The 17,298-nt window shown below is 53.9% G+C and overlaps 1 protein-coding gene across 1 annotated transcript; it reads right to left on the bottom strand.

Moving 5' to 3' along the window:
• Positions 1 to 2,480: 2,480 nt before the first annotated feature.
• Positions 2,481 to 16,273, bottom strand: ITIH1 (inter-alpha-trypsin inhibitor heavy chain 1). The gene is made up of 22 exons (XM_028518367.2): positions 16,122 to 16,273; positions 15,863 to 15,883; positions 15,374 to 15,540; positions 14,815 to 14,919; positions 14,288 to 14,450; positions 13,615 to 13,728; positions 12,167 to 12,292; positions 11,962 to 12,078; positions 10,937 to 11,105; positions 10,725 to 10,850; positions 9,612 to 9,793; positions 9,227 to 9,412; positions 8,009 to 8,148; positions 7,291 to 7,445; positions 7,177 to 7,191; positions 6,750 to 6,770; positions 6,222 to 6,308; positions 5,999 to 6,112; positions 4,587 to 4,788; positions 3,577 to 3,749; positions 2,885 to 2,996; positions 2,481 to 2,731 (listed from the first exon to the last, which is right to left on the bottom strand). The coding sequence occupies exons 1-22, from the start codon at positions 16,230 to 16,232 to the stop codon at positions 2,602 to 2,604; spliced, it is 2,736 nt and encodes a 911-aa protein (XP_028374168.1). The 5' UTR covers positions 16,233 to 16,273; the 3' UTR covers positions 2,481 to 2,601.
• Positions 16,274 to 17,298: the final 1,025 nt, after the last annotated feature.

Below are 17,298 nucleotides of genomic sequence, written 5' to 3'. Positions count from 1 at the left end.
GGGGGTGGAATAACGCATCTGGATTTGCCTGTACCAAGGTGGGTTGTCAACAGCACTGGGACTTTACTCCCAGTGGCGGGGGGACGTGAAGGCTCTGGGGAAAGCAGAAGCTGTGTGTGAGCCTGTGACCCTCTGGGTCACAGGGAGTCAATAGCGATAAGGTATGGAGTCACACGTAAAGCAAACAGCATCTTTCAGCATTGTTGCCTCTCGCCCCCACCATTGACATGGCCTCTGGATCGTAGCTACCTTCTTCTCCAGGCCGCCAGGGCACAAAACTGGATCATCACTCTAAGACTCCAATCTTCAAGGCTGAAGCCCTTGCTCATTATCCTTCTATGTTTCTCACGGCCCCAGGAAAAGGACAACCCCCAAGTCCAGGGGCCCAGCTCTCTCTGTGAACTGCCTCCAACTTGCTTTTCTGAACTTTCTTTCCTCCCACTAGCATGCCCTCCTGTTGTCTGCATATCACATCTCTCATCTCTGCCAGTCCCAGTGCTCTCTCCTCTGGAAGCCTTCCTTGTTCACCTCCAGCTGGCCACAGACAGCCCTGCTCCATCATTACCCTGTGTTGAGGTTTGCATGTGTAGGACTGATCACGGCCTCTATCCTCCTCGCTCCTGGAGGGCCAGGCCGTGTCATATTTATCCCTGCATTCCCAGGGCTTGAGCAGTGACTCTCAAGCCTTTTGAAGGTCCAGAGTGACTCTGGACCTTTTGAAGAGTCATTTCCTGAAGTGCCAGCCTCCAGGACAATGGAAGCTTCAGCGTCAGGGGCTGGTCCCCTCGCAGTGGGGAATGAGATTTCCTGGGCCTCACCAGGGCCCTGCCAGCCCCTGTACCTTCCAGAATGCCAGCCGTGTGCTTGCCAGACTCATGCTCTTCTAAGCAAAGTGACCTAGTAACCCTCCCACTCAGCCACTACTAAATGGAGTTGGCGAGGATGCCTGGGCACAGGGCAGCTAATGTGTGGATTGCACCATGGCCTTTGTGGAAAGCTTTGCACCTGACTGAGAGATGTCCTGAGAGAGCTGGATGCTAGGAACAGAGGAACAACAAGAAAACCCCTTATCTCTTAAAAGAACAATTCTGAGGCTGCTCAACAGGCTCCTGAGGGACAGCTGGGGACTTGGAGGCATTCAGTCGTGCAGAATTTAGAATAAGATAGGATCTAGGAGATCTTCAGCCTCACGCATTTTTCTTTTACAGGAGGGGAAATGAAGCCCCAATTGGGCAGAGCCTTGCTCAGAGTGACTAGCCAGCTGGCAGCCCCTGGCTCTCCCTAGAGAAGCGCAAGATACTCCAGACAACAGGTTGGTGCCTGAAACTCCACTGGCCACCCTCCCTCCCAGCCTGCCACTGAGGGCTTTGTGTTTCCTGGGCCTGGAGCAGTGGTGGGACTAACTCTGAATTTGTGTTGTCAATATGGGCCCTGGTGAGCCTCATTTGGGGTGGAAACTGAACAGAAGCCAGCAGAGAAAAAGCAGAAATCTTTTGGAAAGGAGTGAATGGAGGCCATCAACTGTCGCCTGAAGGGTCAGCAGCTCCCGAAGTGTTGTTCACCTCCCTGCACCCTTTGACCTTGCACTTTAACTGGGCCCAAGGCAAAGCCAAGGGAATGAAGGAAGGCGCTCCAACTGTGTGTTACAGGGATCAGTGTGAGGAGCCGTTGGGCTGCTGTTCCTGGGCCCTGAAATCACAGCTTCTGCACTGTGGCCGTCTCTGCCTTTGAGAAGTATAATCTCACTGTCAGAGACTGTAAACCCCCCATGGGAAACTGACATGAGGGTGGAGCCCAGAAACTGCCTCCTGAGGCCCTGACCCCAGTGGGTGCAGCCTCCAGCTACTGACAGCACTTCTTCAGGACCCCGAGTCCATATACAGTTCATGTTTCTTTCAGACACTCATTTTAAGTGACAATTTGGAACATTTGGAGTCAAATCCCATGAGGCTTTGGCCATCAGTCACCCTGCCTGACTGGAGTATTGACACAGGGGTGGTTAAGCACTCAGATGCTGACACCAGAGAGCATGGGTTCAAATCCCAGCTCTGCCACTTACAAGAGGAGTGATTCTGGACAAATTACCTAACCACAGTTTCTTTAGTTGTAAATGGGCATGACAAGAGTCTCCCCTGGCACTGCTGGAAGCATACATTTAGTTAATTCAACTAAGGCCCTTTGAACAGTGCCTGGCTACAGGAAGCACTGAGTAAGCTGTGGCTGTTGCTGCTCACTCCTGTGTGTGCTGCCAGAGTGTGATCTGGTCCCCAAACCTGTGGGAGGAGCCATGTGGGGGTGCATTCAGGGCATTCAGAGGGCATGGGGCAGGCAGCAGCAGAGAACAGGGTGGGCTGCGGGCGAACTGATGGGGGCTTCATCCTGGCCTCCATGTCTGCTGTGACCCCTGAGCCATTCTGAGGGGCAGTATCTCTCTAGGGTTGCCTCCCCACCACCCTCCCTTCCAAAGAGCAGCCAGCCTGGGAGGGACATAGACTATCTTTAATGGAAGTCATAGGTGCTTTGACACAGGAGACCTCTTGGACAGAAAGGTGTGGCCTGGACAGCAGGTCAGGATGCTGTCCTCCAAGGCAGGACAGACACTCAGAAGATGTCAGGGACGATATAGTCAGTGTGAACGCCATCGATCAGTCCAGCCCCATTGTTGTGGACGAACCAGCAGGTCACCTCAACTCCATGCCGGGGATCCTTCCTGTAGTCTTTTTGCAAGCCTCTGGGGAGAGACAAGTCAGCTGGGGTCACCTTTTGGGCCCAGCAGGGTATACCTCCCAGGAAGCCCATCCCACCCTTGTGATACCAGGAGGAAGGCCTGGATCAGCGACAGGCAATACCAAGGGCAGAGAAGCTAGAAGGGCAGCCCACCCACCTGGTGACTGTGAGCTGATGGTTCTTCACCACCATTGTGGCATCTGTCTTTGTGGGGTCAGAGCCTGGGTGGAGGTCGGACACTTTGTAATCAAAGGGGTGAAAGAATTGTCCTGGAAAGTCACATTGGAGGCAGCAGTTACAGGGGGTGGCGGGGGAGGGAGGAGCCTTGCTCATGTGTTGCACTCAGTAGGTGCTCACTGGAGGTTTAGAGTCACTTGAACTTTTTTTTCCCAAAGGCTTCCCTGTTTCTGATAAATTTTGGCATTGAAGCCACTTGTTTAGTTCAACTGCTATAGAGAAGCAGATAATATTGTCAGGTGGTTGGTTATACCTCCTGTCGTTTGGGCCAGTTTCAAAGGAGTGTGGCTGGGGGAGACTTGGAGGGGTAGGTGCGCGCAGAAAACCGTGTCTCCAGGAAGGCCACAGGGAGAAGCAGGGTGGCGATGACCCACCCCACCCAGGAGATCTCCAGGAGCCCGCTGGGCCTTTCTGTTTGCTCGCAGGCTTACTTACACTTCAGTTTCACTGTGGTCTGACCATAGCCCTTTTGAGGGACAAGACCCTCTTTGGATTGCTACGCCTTGGATGCCATGTTGGAGGTGGGCCTGTCTGGGTGCTCAGCTGCAGGGCTGAGCAGTCCACTGGCTTTGGTGCCCCACCCCACAGCTCTGCCCGCCTGATCAGCCATACCCAGCAGACCGTGTGTCCGTGCCGACATCCGGTGGCTATCCAGCACATAGAAGCCCAGGAAGTCCTGCTGGATGGCACTCCCCTTCCATACCCGGTGCAAGACCACCTCGAAGGTGCCTCCATCCTCCACAGACACCACCAAGTTCCTCTTTCTGTTGATGGTCACCACAACCCTGCAGGGGCAGGCGGCCATGGGGACACATGTGGCTGCAGGGAACCCCTCTCCATTTAGCTGCTTTTGTCCTCTGGGACCTGGCTCTCATGATCCCCTCACCCCTTGGATGATTGGGCGTTACCTGCTCTAAGCTTCTTCCCACATGTCGCTATTAAATATGGAGCCCTTACAGTGTGCTAGGACCTGTGCGAAGCCTTCCATGAAAACTGCATCATTCAGTTCTCACTCTGATCCTGTGAGGACCAAGGCTCAGAGAGGTGAAGTAACTTGCTCTAGGTCACACAGCTATAAGCAGCAGAGCCAGGACTTGGACCCCAGCCTGCCTAATGCCAGGGTCTGTGTTCTCTGACTCCACACATCACCTATGTCCTTCACACCAGACTCTGCACACCTCTTATGATAGCTCTGCTGCCCAGCACTGGGCTCTGCCACTCAGCAGAGCTTGTTGAATGAATGAAGGAGTGAATGAAAGAACAAAGACAAGGCATGCTAGGACAGGTACTGAAAGAAAAGCCCAGAGAACTGCAGTGTTCAGCAGAGAGAGAGACTAGGAGGGCTTCGGGAAGAGGTGGCTGGCTTTGTTTGGTGGAGGTGGGGTGGACTGTACAGGCATCCAGAACATGTGTCCAGAAATTGAGGGAAATGGGGTGGTCCACAGAGTTCTAAATGCCTGTGCAGCTTACCTGGAGGCCACATTAACATCACTCACTGACATGGTTCAGGGGACAAGGGCCCAGCAGGCGCAGGCAGCACAGCTGGCTCTGGGGCTTCTGTCTTGGCCCCCACCACCCCTACCCCTGCCTCCCTGCCCAGGCCCCAGTCCCAGCCCCGTTACTCGTCCTGCCGCAGCGAAGCCTGGTCCTTCCAGGAGAACACGGGCCCGCCTGAGCCAGGGTTCAGCGTGATGTTCTCAGGAGTCACTTCCAGCTGAAAGTCTGTTGCAGGGTTTGCAATCCCCAGGCGCCCGAAATACGTGCCCTCATGCTGGCCAGGGCTCCTGGCCTGGTGGCCAATGAGCTGCCCATTCACTGAGAAACCTGCAGTGGGGTGAGGGGCCATCCAGGTCAAGGAGGGGCCAGCTCTCTCTAGACACCCAGACTGCCTTTGCTCATGCCTCCTGCCCAGGAGATCCCCGCACCCCACTCAAGGCAGGCCACCTTTAAGGGTCTTACCTCCCGAGGGGAGACTTCGGGACTGGTTCAGGCCGTACACAACACTCCCTTCTCTTCCTCCATCCGCCCCCACACACTACCTACCCAGTATGTAGCCCTTGGGTCTGGGCTCTGAAAGAGGTTTTGCAGGACTTGGCCTGCTCCCTCTCTGTAACTCCAGTCCTTGACACAGGGCAGCGCACAGTAGGTGCTGCAGACATGTTTGTGCAGCCTCTTCCTAGAGGCCTTCTCTGACCTGAGCAGCCAGAAAGCCCTTCCTCGTCTTCACTGTCCTCACTCAGCAGGTCTCATGCCCGGAAATTGTCGTCTAAGAATTCGGTCACCTGTTTGTCTCCTCTAAACCCCTGAGGGCAGGGCCTGTGTCTCGGCTTCCTCTGCATCCCTGCCCCTGGCCTGTGCCCGGGGATCTCTTGCAGCTGGGCTGACTGGACTGGGAGGACAGAGTGACCGAGATGCAGAGGAGGTCTGTGTCTCCCATCGCCTGCGCACTGCGGGGGAGGCGCACTCTGGGCTCCCTTAGCCATGCTCGGGGGAAGGGCAGGGCAGGATGGCTACGTGATCTGTAGGACTCAGTGCAAAATAAAAATGTTTAAAAATTGTTAAGAATTTTGGCCCTGGCCAGGTAGCTCGGCTGGTTAGAGTGTTGCCCCCATATATCAAGACTGTGGGTTTGATCCCCCATCAAGGCACATACAAGAAGCAACAAACGAACGCATAAATAAGTGGAACAACAAAACAATGTCTCTCTCTCTCTCTTTCCTCTCCCCCCACTTTCTCTCTCTCTCAAATCAATAAAAATAAATAAATCAATAAAAATTGTTACGAATTTCAAGACAGCAACAAGAGACCATCAGACTGAGCCCGGACCCTCCTAACCACAGGATCCCAGTGTCTGCGCGGGGCCTCCTCAGGTGGATGGAGTGAGAAAGAGGCAAGTCGAGGCCAGCCAGGTGACCTTGGGGGCATGGGGTGTAGGCAGTGGAGGCCCCAGCTACTGTCCTGTCCATGGCAGAATGCAGGGGGCAGGGGAGCCCAGGCCCTGCCCCAACTGGCAGGGAGTGTGATGTCACCATACCTGTGTTGGGGTCCTGCACCAGACTCAAGATCACCCCAGGCTCTTCGTTGATGTTGAAGCACAGGGTATCCTCTTTCTGGGGCACGTGGATGATGAAGTGGGGGTCAGTGTCCACTGGGGGGATGGCATGGCATCCGTTAGATTGGGCACTGGGCAGATGCAGCCAGCCAGGGGCAAGGGTAAAATAGGCAGTGGTGACCCTCAGACCCTCCTGAGGACTCACCCCAGGTTACTTGGCCTGGCAACTTCTGAACACTGGAGTTGGTTCGAGTCGGCTGAAGCGGCTGCTGCTCGGCCGGCAGCACGAACGCTGACCCACGAGAGCGAATGGCATTTAGAAGGAAGGAGCTGGGCTTCTGTGGAGCTGCTGGCTCCTTTTCCTAGGCCCCTCCCACCCCAAGGCCTTGGGAGGGAGCAGAAACGGACACAGAACCCTTGATGCCTCTCAGGAGGTGGGAAGAGAAATTCGGCCCAGTGCAGTGGGCAGACCTGCTCTGCCTCCTTCCATGGGGACCTGGCTGGGCTGGCGGTAAAAGTGTGAGGGAGGCCAGGCCCATGTCAGGGTTCTGCCTGAGGGTTCCCATGAGAGGCAGTGAGGAGAGCTGGAGCAGAGGAAGGAAGCCCTGGGCTGTCGTTTCCTCAACAGGCAAAACCTAAGGGCTTTGCTCCGGACTGAAGGCACTGCCTGAGGGACAGTGACATGTAGAGCAGAGAGGCAGAGATGTGTGTCATCGAGATGGCTGCCACTTACACGGTCTTTTTCCCAGCATCTCTGTGGAGGACAACGACAGTGTCATCCTTGCCGCCCCACATGAAAGGCACATGCACCTTATTGTCCAAGTGCACCCGGGCCCCCAGGTCTCTCAGGCCTGGGCCAGCCCTCCCCCTGGGGGTCCCAGCCCACCCAGGGGCCTAGGCCACCTCACGACAGGTACTCACACAAGGGTCCCACTGGAGGCCAATGTGGGGTTCAGGGTATGCAGTTTCCCTCCCCCCCCCCCCCCACACACGGGAGGCAGCAACTAGTTTGTGGTGAAGCGGGCAAGGGCATCATGGGGAAGGGGAGCCAGGAAGGCCAGAGGCAGGGAGATGGGTGTGGGGAGTTGCTAGCCAAGTGCATGCCACGTGCCTAGCCGCTAAAATCCCCATGAGGAAACCAACTTGATTTAAAAACTCACCCAAGGGCAGAGGCTCTGGAGGGAGAGAAAGAAAGGAGAATTAAAGCCCAGGAGGCTTTTGGCCCTCAGAAGCCTCCCTGCATCCCACAGCTTCCCCCTCTGCAGAGGCCATACCCTCCGGTGGCTTGTCAATGACGGGCCCCAGGCCCTCCTGGTCTGTCAGGCCCTTCATGGTCATGGAAGTCAGGGGGGTCACAAACTGATAGGTCAGCGCCATCTGCAGGGCCTTGGCCGACAGGTTGACCTTGTCCTGCCCCTCCAACTTCATCCTAGGAGACAGACGCCTGCTCCAAATTCTGTGGCTTGGTGACAATGGACTTGCACCCCCTCATCCTTTCACTACTTTGTTCACTCACTCATTCATCAGACATGTATTGAGCAGCTGCAGTGTCCTTGTCCTGTGGCTATCATCAAGGACCTCATGACTTAAAGACCTCCCACATAGAAAACCTAGAGATTTGGCAGGGTTGGGGGAGTTGCCTCAGAAATCCACAGAGAATTTAACAGCTATGAGATTCTGGGCAAGTGGTCTCACCTCTCTGAGCCTCAGTTTGCTCATCTGTTAAATAGGGATTATGAGGAAATTCCCCCGGACGCTCTGAGGATTAAATGAGTGAGTATGGACACAGCAGCCCCACAGTAAAGGGCAGCCCCTGGCACGGCAGCTCGGCAGGGGCAGAGCGTGCACCCTGTGGCCCCAGTGGGCCCTGCCCACACTGTTGACTGACAGGTTGATACAAACTCAGTGAGCAAAGCAGGATGGTAAATCTGAGGCTGAGGGGTGCTCTGGGGTGGACAGTGCCTGCTGGGCAGCTGCAGGGGGCGATCATACCCCTTGGCCAGCAGCTCCTGGATCGTAAGATAGGCCCAGAGACGTTCAACATGGTTCTCCAGCATGTGGCCCCGCTCTTGGAGCAGTTTCTTCATCTCTTCCTCATCCACCAGGCAGGTTGTCTTGAATTCTTGGCCCCCCTGAGGGTTGTGATGGGGAGACAGACTGTGAGCTGTGAGGGGCACAGCCACTGGCTGGTGCTCGAGGCTCCTAGGAGTCCCACTCTTCTCTGGTCTCTGCAGCTTCCTTCTCAGCAGCCCCCTTTCCTAAGCCTGCTTTTGTCATCTCCACCCACCCATTCTTTCCATAAAAGCTTGCTGAGCATCCTCCATGAGCCAAGTTGGCCTAGGCCCTGGGGCATCCCAGAGATAGGAGCAACAGGCCCTGATCTCATGGAATCACTCTCTTTCAGGGATGCAACAAGCACCGGGCTGCTTCTACCATGTAGCTGTTTCCTCCACGCCCTGCTCCTCCAAACACCTGCTATGCCCCCGGTGGGCTGCACCATTCACCCTGCCACAGCACACAGATGTGCCTTCTCTCCCCAGCTACCCAGCTTCCTAAGGGCGTCCCATGCACCAGGCACTGCATAACCTTATGATGTGGATTATTCCATTTACTCCACACAGCACTTCAGTGTATTGTTACCCCCATGGTACAGAAAGGAAACAGCCCTGGAGAGCTGGACCCATTTGTTCAAGGTCACCCAGCTGGTCAGGGTAGAGCCAGGGTCCAGTTCAGCTCTGCTCACTCAAAGCCTGAGCTCTGCACCCTCAACAGCACTGCAGGGATCAAGTCCACACTCTGTAGGGCAGGGGCCTGGTCTCACACACCCTGACCCCCAACACACATAGGAACACATGGCACAAAGCCGGGTGCACAGGTGTTCAGCAAATGGTGTTCAGGTAAGAAGAAAGAGGCTTGGTCTCTTGCTCTCTCGTGCCTTGAGGGGAATAGTGTGAGGAGTAACAGGTGGTCCATTATGGGCCAAGGGACTACAATTAATCAAGGCCCTGTTCACTCCATCCCATTCTGTCCCTCAGACACCACCTGCGTAGAGGAATGTTCTGGCCTGGGGTATGTGTGGCACAGTGCAGGGGTGGGGACACTGCTCTGGGGAAAGAGAGGCCCCTTGACAGGGCAGGAATGGGGAACAGTATGGTTTGGGAGCCTCTGGCTACTGCCCAGCCTCTCCACCCTACACCGCCCACTATTTACCCCATGGGCCCGCACGTCAGCCTTGAAGCTACTCAGTTTGTTGTCAGCGATGCGCCCGGCCACCACAATCTCCGAACCTTCGTAGTACTGTTTATGGCTGTGCTGGGTCAGGGCCGAGACCGCATCCTTGGGGTATTGCAACTCCACATCCACCAGCAGGGGTTTGGCTACCTGGTCATAGAAACCCTGCAGGAATGCAAGGTGCAGCTTCAGAACTCATGGGTTACCCTGGGCACCCAATGGGAAACCCACTCACAAAGTGGGGTGTTGGGATCCACACTTTATGGAAGGAATCACAGGCTCAGAAGGGTTAAGTAACTGGCTCCCCGTGAGCTGCCATTGGTGGTACACTAGGGGATAGGGTGGGGCGGGGGAAGGGCGAGACCTGCAGCTGCTGGGTGGCATCGTGGTCCTCATAGATTCTCTGGGCCCGTCCATTGTTCTCCATGGACATGACCTCCAGGAAGCCGAAGTCCACATTACGGCCAAAGCCCAAGTTGTAGAGTGGGAACTTGCCCCTGATGGCATCACGGACATTCTTGAGGATCTGGGAACGGTCCGTCACCCCTGCAGCCACATACCCAGGCAAGGACTGGATACTAGCTCATGAGCATGTGGAGCACTAGGGAATTTTGAGCACACTCCCTGGAGGCCAAGCCTCGAATCTTAGAGGGGCTCAACTTCCTACAGGCATCTTGCAGCAACGTCTCCTGCTGGCTAATCTGGGAACTGCAACAACTGCTAACAGCTCCTTGCCTATCTACATGGATCCATCACAAGTAGATCTGATTCTCCTTTAAACCCTCCCATGTCTCCTTGCTGTGACCTGTGAGGCCTTGCTGACCTTTCCACCCTTGTTTCCCCTATTCTGCATATGTCTGCAGGTCCCAGCAGGCCCTGCCAATGCACACATCATGTTTTGCTTAAGCTGCCCCCTCTGCCAGGGATCCCTTCCTGCTTCTCCTCTCCTCCTTCTGGACTGAGCTCAGTGGTCACCTCCTCCAGGAGGCTTTCTCAGAATGTTTCTGGGGCAGGAGCTTCTCATCTGTGGTCCTGCAACCTCCTGGAACCCTGTTTTTTCAGGGTCCTTGACAGAGCTTCTGCTCCTGGGTCTGCCCATGGACCCTGGGATCCTCAAAGACAATGTCTTGTTTTCTTGGTATCTCTACTTGGTCCCTAGCTCTGTGCTTGGCACACAGTCAGTGCTAAATATATAGTTCATTAAACTCAACCTAGGAATCCTGCCCATCCTCCTGAGCCCTGTGCAAATGCTGTCGAGGAGAAACTTCCCCAATCTTTCAGCTCAAGACAGAAGTGTGCCTTGGAGCTGCCCCATACTTTACGGTATGAACTCTGTTTTTAGATCAGTGTTTGTCTTTGCCCTTAGCCTTTTCTGATCCCCAACAGTCTCCCCAAAGCTTGACTTTCCAAGTGCAGCTTGAATGCCTTCAGTAATGAAGAGATCAATACCTCTCAAGGTAGCCCTTGAGGTGCTTACCCTCTGTGGGCTCGCCATCTGTCAACATGATGAGAATTGGGGCATGGTTGGTGAGTTCTGGCATGCTCCTCTGAGCTTCATTCAAGATCCCAATTCCCCGGAGCAAACCCCCATTCAGGTTTGTGGCTGCAGAGGAGAGAAGGCAGACGTGTATCCTCACATTCTTAGGGGAGAGAGACAACACCAAGGTGGCCCGAGACACCTGCCCTTACACCCAGCGAGCTGGAAGCGCCGCACGAAGTCCTGAGCTGCTTGCAGATTGGCGGCAGATGCCGGCACCAGTGAGCCCCTCCACGACTGAACTTCAGACCCGAAGAGCACCAGGTCGAAGTAGTCCCCTGGCTGCATGTCCCCCAGGATTTTAAGGAGTGCCTCCTTGGTCTGCAAAGACAGGTCAGTTAGTGGACGGACAGAGCCTCAGGACAGCGTTTTCTGTCAGCTCCAGATACCCATTTCAAAGGTCCCCAGAGCAGAGGCACACGGTGGACAAGCAGGAGGGGATAGTCAGGTGGTGCCAGGGGAGGAGCATCCTGTAGGGCCCTGGGGTTGGTTAGGTGGAGAGAGAATGGTACCAGTGTGGGAAGAAGAAATGACTGGGAGTTTGAGGAGGGTAGGGTTCAGAAAGAGAACCCACGGAGCTGAGTTCTTAAAACTCTGCTCATCCATCCCTGGCTGGGTAACTCTGTTGGTTAGAGAGTTGTCCTGATACGCCAAGGTTGCAGGTTTGATCTCCGGTCAGGGCACTTACAAGAAGCAACCAATAAATGCATAAATAAGTAGAATAACAAGTTGATGTTTCTCTCTAAAAATCAATGAAAAAAAAAAAACACCTTGGAAACACCTCTTCTTGCCCAACTGTGGCTCCGTTGCACCATAGGCAAGACACTTCAGAGACTAGCGAGCTGTGGCTGTGGTCCTGTTGCAAGATGCCTCTCCATGGGCCCCCATAGCTATCCCCAGGTTCCATCTTCCAAGCTCCTCCTCACTGGTAACCCATGACCCTGTGGCCACTATTGTTCCATTTTGCCACCGAGGAGAAGTCAATGCACTTCCCACAGTTGCACAGGGAGGAAGTGGCTGATTCTAGAACCCCCAACCACTAGAATTCCCCATTAAGACACTCAGCCTCTGATTGGGAGCAGAAATTTCAAACCCACATACCAGCAAAACCAGCACAGTGTGGATGACAGGGCAGAAGAAGCTTCTGATGGGTGAATTGCTTAACAGCATGGTTTACCTGCTTCACTTTCTCGCCTGTCATGGAGGTGCTGATGTCAATCACAAAAACCAGGTTCTTGTCCATGTTTGTCAAGTTTTGCGGGGCAAAGAAGTGGGCAAAGTGGTTATTGGCGACCTGAAACACAAAGGAACAAGTGAGGCCTCTTTCACAAGCACCCTCCCTGCCCACCCTCTGAGTTTTGGGCCAGAAGCATCGGGCTCACCAGGAGGTCGCAGGACTTGTCTCGATTGACATCATAGTTCACCCTGAATTCCCCATCCACCAAGGTAGAGGAGCATGTAGGGCAGGACTGCTGCTGGCCCACAGTGGGGCGGAAGAGCACCTGACCCTGCAACCATGAAGGGTGTGCGGCATTACTGGTTTGTGCAGGGGCAAATAGGATGTTTGCAAAGATGACAACATGAGGTGTGTGTGTGTGTGTGTGTGTGTGTGTGTGTGTGCTTACATGGGCAGAGAAATGAGTTGAGTTGGGTGGGCCTCACCCAGCTGCTAAGAGTTAACACCTGTGGATAGTAGGGGAGGGAACCTATTTCTTTGCTTATATGCTTCTGAATCTTTGGGATTTTCTTTAATAAGTATCACCACTTTGGGCACAAAACAATAGCAGAATGACAGTACGAGAGCATCAGTCAATTCAAACTGTGGAGCGAAGAGGCAAGGCTATAGCACTGTGCTGGAAAACAGGACCACCCGGGGAGTCGGAGAGCAGAAGTTGGAAGGAAGGACCCAGAGCAGGACCCAAGGTCTGAACTGATTTTGTGCTGATGCTCAGGGAAATGAGGGATGGCTTTTACTTACTACATTTCTATATTTCTGTACTTCACACATTTTCTTTAAGACTTTTTTATTTTTACTTTTTGTTTGTTTGTTATAAAAATAAGATATGCTCTTCAAAAAAGCTTGAGAATTGTTAGGAAAACAAAGCCCCACCCCCTGGTACCCCCAGTTAAAGCAAGCGTGTTTGCTAACATTCTGGGTTTGATGGCTTGTTTAGAGGGAACCCCCACAAGACTGTAAGAAACGTTTCTTTGAAATGGATTGCTATGAGTCACTACAAATGCTAGGTGAGAACTAAAGGGTTGGGTCCTGGCTCCAGCTGAGGGTAAGTTAGGAAGCAGGGCACTAGCTGGGCATCACCCACCCATACACCATACTCCTCCAGGACTGGGAAGGGCACAAGCAGCAGGCTTCTGGGGTTCCTGCAAGTGGGTGATGGGTGACAAGTGGCAAGTGGCTGGGTAGGCCAAAGGCCTGTTCAAACCTAAATGTGTTTCAAAGAACACTGGAGCTTGGAATCCTAACCTCAAAGGCATCTGATGTTTGCTCATGTGCCCTGAATGCTTTCCTGTGGGTGTGAGACAGGCAAAAAAATAACTGAGCCTCAAGAAAGCCAGTAACTCACCCCAGACCACACAGCCAATGTGGGTGCCTTCCCTAGCCTCAGCACGCAATGTTTTGCTAAGTTGCTCTGAAAACCAAGAGTGCCAAGATCTCCTGGGATGCCAACCAGAAAACACCTGCCTCTCCCATCCCTATAAAATCCTGAAGCCCCTCTCTGGTTCCCAGGCCAAGCTTGGACACTCCATACAGGGTTGAGCCAGGTTGCGATGTCCTGGAGTGCCTGTCACCACCCCCAGCCATTTTACACACCTTTTTGCCTGAGAAGGACTTCTTGATGAGTTGAGTTGCTAGTTCCTTGGGTAGGAAGGAGGCCTGGGCATCCAGCTTGCTGATCCCTTGGGGCTCAAAGATGTCCACATCGATCTGCATCATTGAAGCAATTCCTGAACCAAGGCTCCCATTCGGGCCATCATCAAGTCTCAGCCAAGAGTCAACATGTGTCCTGGCCACCTACTGTGTGCAGTGTCTACCCAGCTCCCAGCAAAGGGCCTGGCAAGTCATAGGCACTCCAAAAATATTCTTTAAATAAAGATGTGCATGCTTGCACCCCTTAACTCAGCTACCACTGAGGTGCCAGAGACAGAGTCCCTGAGGTTGCCCAGGACTTTCTGGTTTACAGACCACATGGACATTTATTGTCTCTTGTAATCCCTGTGGCCATCTTGGGACACACAGGAACCCTCATTAACAGAGCAGTTAACTGAGCTGAGGCTCAGAGAGGAGGAGGTTAGAAGGTTCAGGAAACCTCCTGCCCACGAAGAGACCATCGGATCCCCCCCGAAGAGCCAGTCCCCTGCCCTGTGTGCTCAGGTCTGGGACGGTGCATGACGGATTTCGAGCCAATGCTGAGAGCCACGGCGAGGGGTCAGCAGGAGCCCTGCTCCCAAGACCTGCCCTGAGTCTGTGGTCACCAGCAATGTACCTCAAAATGATGCACCAGCTGCTTGGGCTTGACTTTGATGACGATGTCATACTGCATAAGCTTTCGCTTCAGCACCTCCTCATAGGTCAGCCGGAACATGGCCTTGCTCTGGGGTCCGATGGTGAGCTGGATGGTGAACTGCTCCATCCCTCTTCCTAAGGCCCTGGTCATACCAACATAGCCAATAACACAGACAAATGTAAGTGACATGTGGGTCCTTGTCACCTAACGCATGGGCCTCAGTATCAGTTTCTTTTTTATTTTAGTGCTATTCTCCAGTATCTTTGGCCTCACTTTTATCTTAGCTGGCCAGACAGAGTCAGGGTCCCAAGGACAGGTCCCAAGGACAGGATCCCACTTCTCTTGCAGGCTGGTCTGGGAGACGGGCAAGTCAACACCAGCCTTGTCCAGCACACCTGTGCTGACATTTGGGTTTGGGCAGTTTGCTCACTTCCCAGCAGTCTGGGGCTGCCCTCTACCTGAGCCCACCTTGCAGTCCTCAGATCTGTCCTGAGCTCAGAACTCACCGGACAAGGCCAGCATTCTCTCCTGAGATGGCTGCTTTCCGGTACTGCTTCCATGCAGTCGCCTTGTCCTTTATGTCTCCGATAAATGCTTTCCCATTTGTTGTGCTGTAGGGAGGAAGAAGCCCTCAGAGGAAGTGCCCTTCCCTGATGACACAGGTCCTTCATAGTGGAGGCTCTCTCAGCCCAGACCCTGAGAAAGCACTTTCCAGGTGAGTGCTCATGAGAAGGTGTCTCCTGCTGGTCTACTTCTGCCCACAGAATTGCTTGGAGGCCCCTTAGCAGTGAGGTGGGCAGCTACAGCCAGAGTTTAGCAAAAACCATGGATGCTGGCCTTTGCTCCTTGGGCCCTAGGCTGAAAGCCTGGTCAGAGGCCCCAGTCTGCTGCCCACAATGGGAGCCCAGAATAGATCTACAGGGCTAGTCCTCCCTTCAGAGCTAAAGTGGCCTGTGGCCTTCTGGGAAATGAGGAGATGGTCTGCACTGTCCAGCCACTCTGAGCTGTGGTCTTGCCTGGGACTGGAGAATGGACAGTTCTGGGTGTGGGAGTCAGGGCACGCACATGGCAAAGTCACTGATGAAGGCTGTCCTGGGGATCTCCACATCGAAGCCCACTTCCTGGGCTTTGTCAGCAGTGTTGACCACTTGGCTGGTGATGACATAGTGGGCGAAGCGCGAGGTCACTTTGCAGTTGACTTTCAGACTCCGGATGATCACACCATTGACAGTCTAAGGTGAGACGTGAGGGCGCTGTGGGCTAGGATGGGAACCTCTGAACCAGTGAGAGACCTTGTGTCGTATTAAGGTCTGCACCCAGTTCTCATTGGCACAAGGTGCCTGAGGAACAGACCGGATCCTCCCAGGGAGACCCATCAGTTCTCTCTGCCTGAGCCCGAGCAGTGGAGATGAGGTGGGGCAGGAGAGTCCCCATTTCCAGGAGATGGGGGTCCCTCTACCCACAGCACTAACAGAGGGGCACCCCCCAGGGGACAAGGAAAACAAGGCTGTAATAACGGCCCCACCCCACACTCCTTTGCGGAGACTCACTCACTGTGTCTACAGCCTGCCGCTTCTGTAAAAACAAACCAGAGTCAATGTGAGTGTGAATGCTCAGGGGACCATGGCATTTTGTCAAGGGATAGGAGTGGGACACAGCCTATATCCTCTGCCCCTTGGCCTTACTCTCCAGTCAGAGTTGGTCAAGATGGGTGGGGGTGGCCTCAGCCCCTGGTGTGAGGGTCTTGTGTCCCCCTCCCAGGCCTTGTCCAGGCTCAGCTGCCTGTTTCTGCCCCGAGGGTTTATCCACATACCTCGCTGCTTTTGGGCCTTTTGGGTGCACCCTGAGCGGGCATGGCCTGCAGGATGAGGAGGGACACCAGGGACAAACTCAGCAGCGCCCGCATCCCCATGGCACCGTCCATGGTCTCAAGGTTCCTGTTGACTTGTCACTTCACTCCGACTGTCAATCAATAAAGTGCTGGACAAACATGGATTAAACATTAGACAAGATGAGGGCAAATATTACAATTTGGGGGATCCAGAATTGACAGTGGGAGGGTTCCCAGCTGAGCAAACTCCTGACGGACTCAGACTGTGCCCCTCTGCCTAGAACTGCACTCAGACCACGTGAATTGTGAAGACCCTGGCTGCCTGTCTGATCCTGAGTATTGCACAGGGCAACCAGCAGCCGTGACACCGTGACATGTGTCGAGAGACCACAGTTAAAATGGATTTCTAAACTTTCTTAAGTGTTACTTTAAAAAGTCTTTAAGCATCAAGAAACTTTTCAGACAGTCACACTTCAGCCCGGGAGGGCTGTGGCTTAGAGAGCGTCTGCCCACACACCGTTTCTGATGGCACCATCCCAGCAGTTCTGCCACGGGCAGGCGGGGCAGTCCTTGGGATGCGCAGTGGGTGACCCATGCTTCAGGACAGTTGCTTCATCTCTCTAGTCCTTCTCACCCAGATTTGGAAAGAAGAACAGAGGTAACCCTATCGTTACTCCATCTGGGCAGAAGGTGACAATGAATGCCACCTCTTCATAATGGAAGGCTGGTTATGTGCAAAGCATTCCTCTAATCTCTTTACTGTCCAACTTCATCCTCATGGCATCCCTGAATATTTCAGGTATGGGGGCCTCTGAGCCTGGGAGACACTTCCGTGTTGCACTGGGGCTCAGCACAGAGCTCTGCTGCAGGAGGCCAGCAAGTGACAGAGAAGACATTCAAATCAAGATCTTTCAGACTCCAAAACCCAAGCCTATCAGGTGATGAGAGAAATGCCCTCTGCATCATTAGAAAGAAGGGAGAAGCAGAGTCAAAGACTCATCCTTTACTTGCAATTTCTTAATTTTCAAGCCAAAACCCCTCCTGTCTCTTACAAGCCACAGCACATTGCACAGACATGACCCCTGGTCAGTCTACCCTAGGGCCCTGAGTGGAATGTACTGTCTGCTGTGACCCTGATATGGTGAGTGGACCTAGGGGA

The sequence above is a fragment of the Phyllostomus discolor genome, chromosome 7 (genome assembly GCF_004126475.2).
Source record: "Phyllostomus discolor isolate MPI-MPIP mPhyDis1 chromosome 7, mPhyDis1.pri.v3, whole genome shotgun sequence".
Classification (NCBI taxonomy): Eukaryota; Metazoa; Chordata; class Mammalia; order Chiroptera; family Phyllostomidae; genus Phyllostomus; species Phyllostomus discolor.
Note: the sequence above shows the minus strand (reverse complement) of the source record. Positions and strands in the feature narration are given on the sequence as shown.

Coding starts and splice junctions, on each gene's coding strand:
- ITIH1 (XM_028518367.2), bottom strand. CDS start 16,232: ATGGACGGTGCCATGGGGATGCGGGCGCTGCTGAGTTTGTCCCTGGTG. Junction 12,293..13,614: donor AGTCCTTCTCAGGCAAAAAG/GTGTGTAAAATG, acceptor TCATGGTTGCAG/GGTCAGGTGCTCTTCCGCCC. Junction 11,106..11,961: donor CAGGCGAGAAAGTGAAGCAG/GTAAACCATGCT, acceptor CTGTCTTTGCAG/ACCAAGGAGGCACTCCTTAA.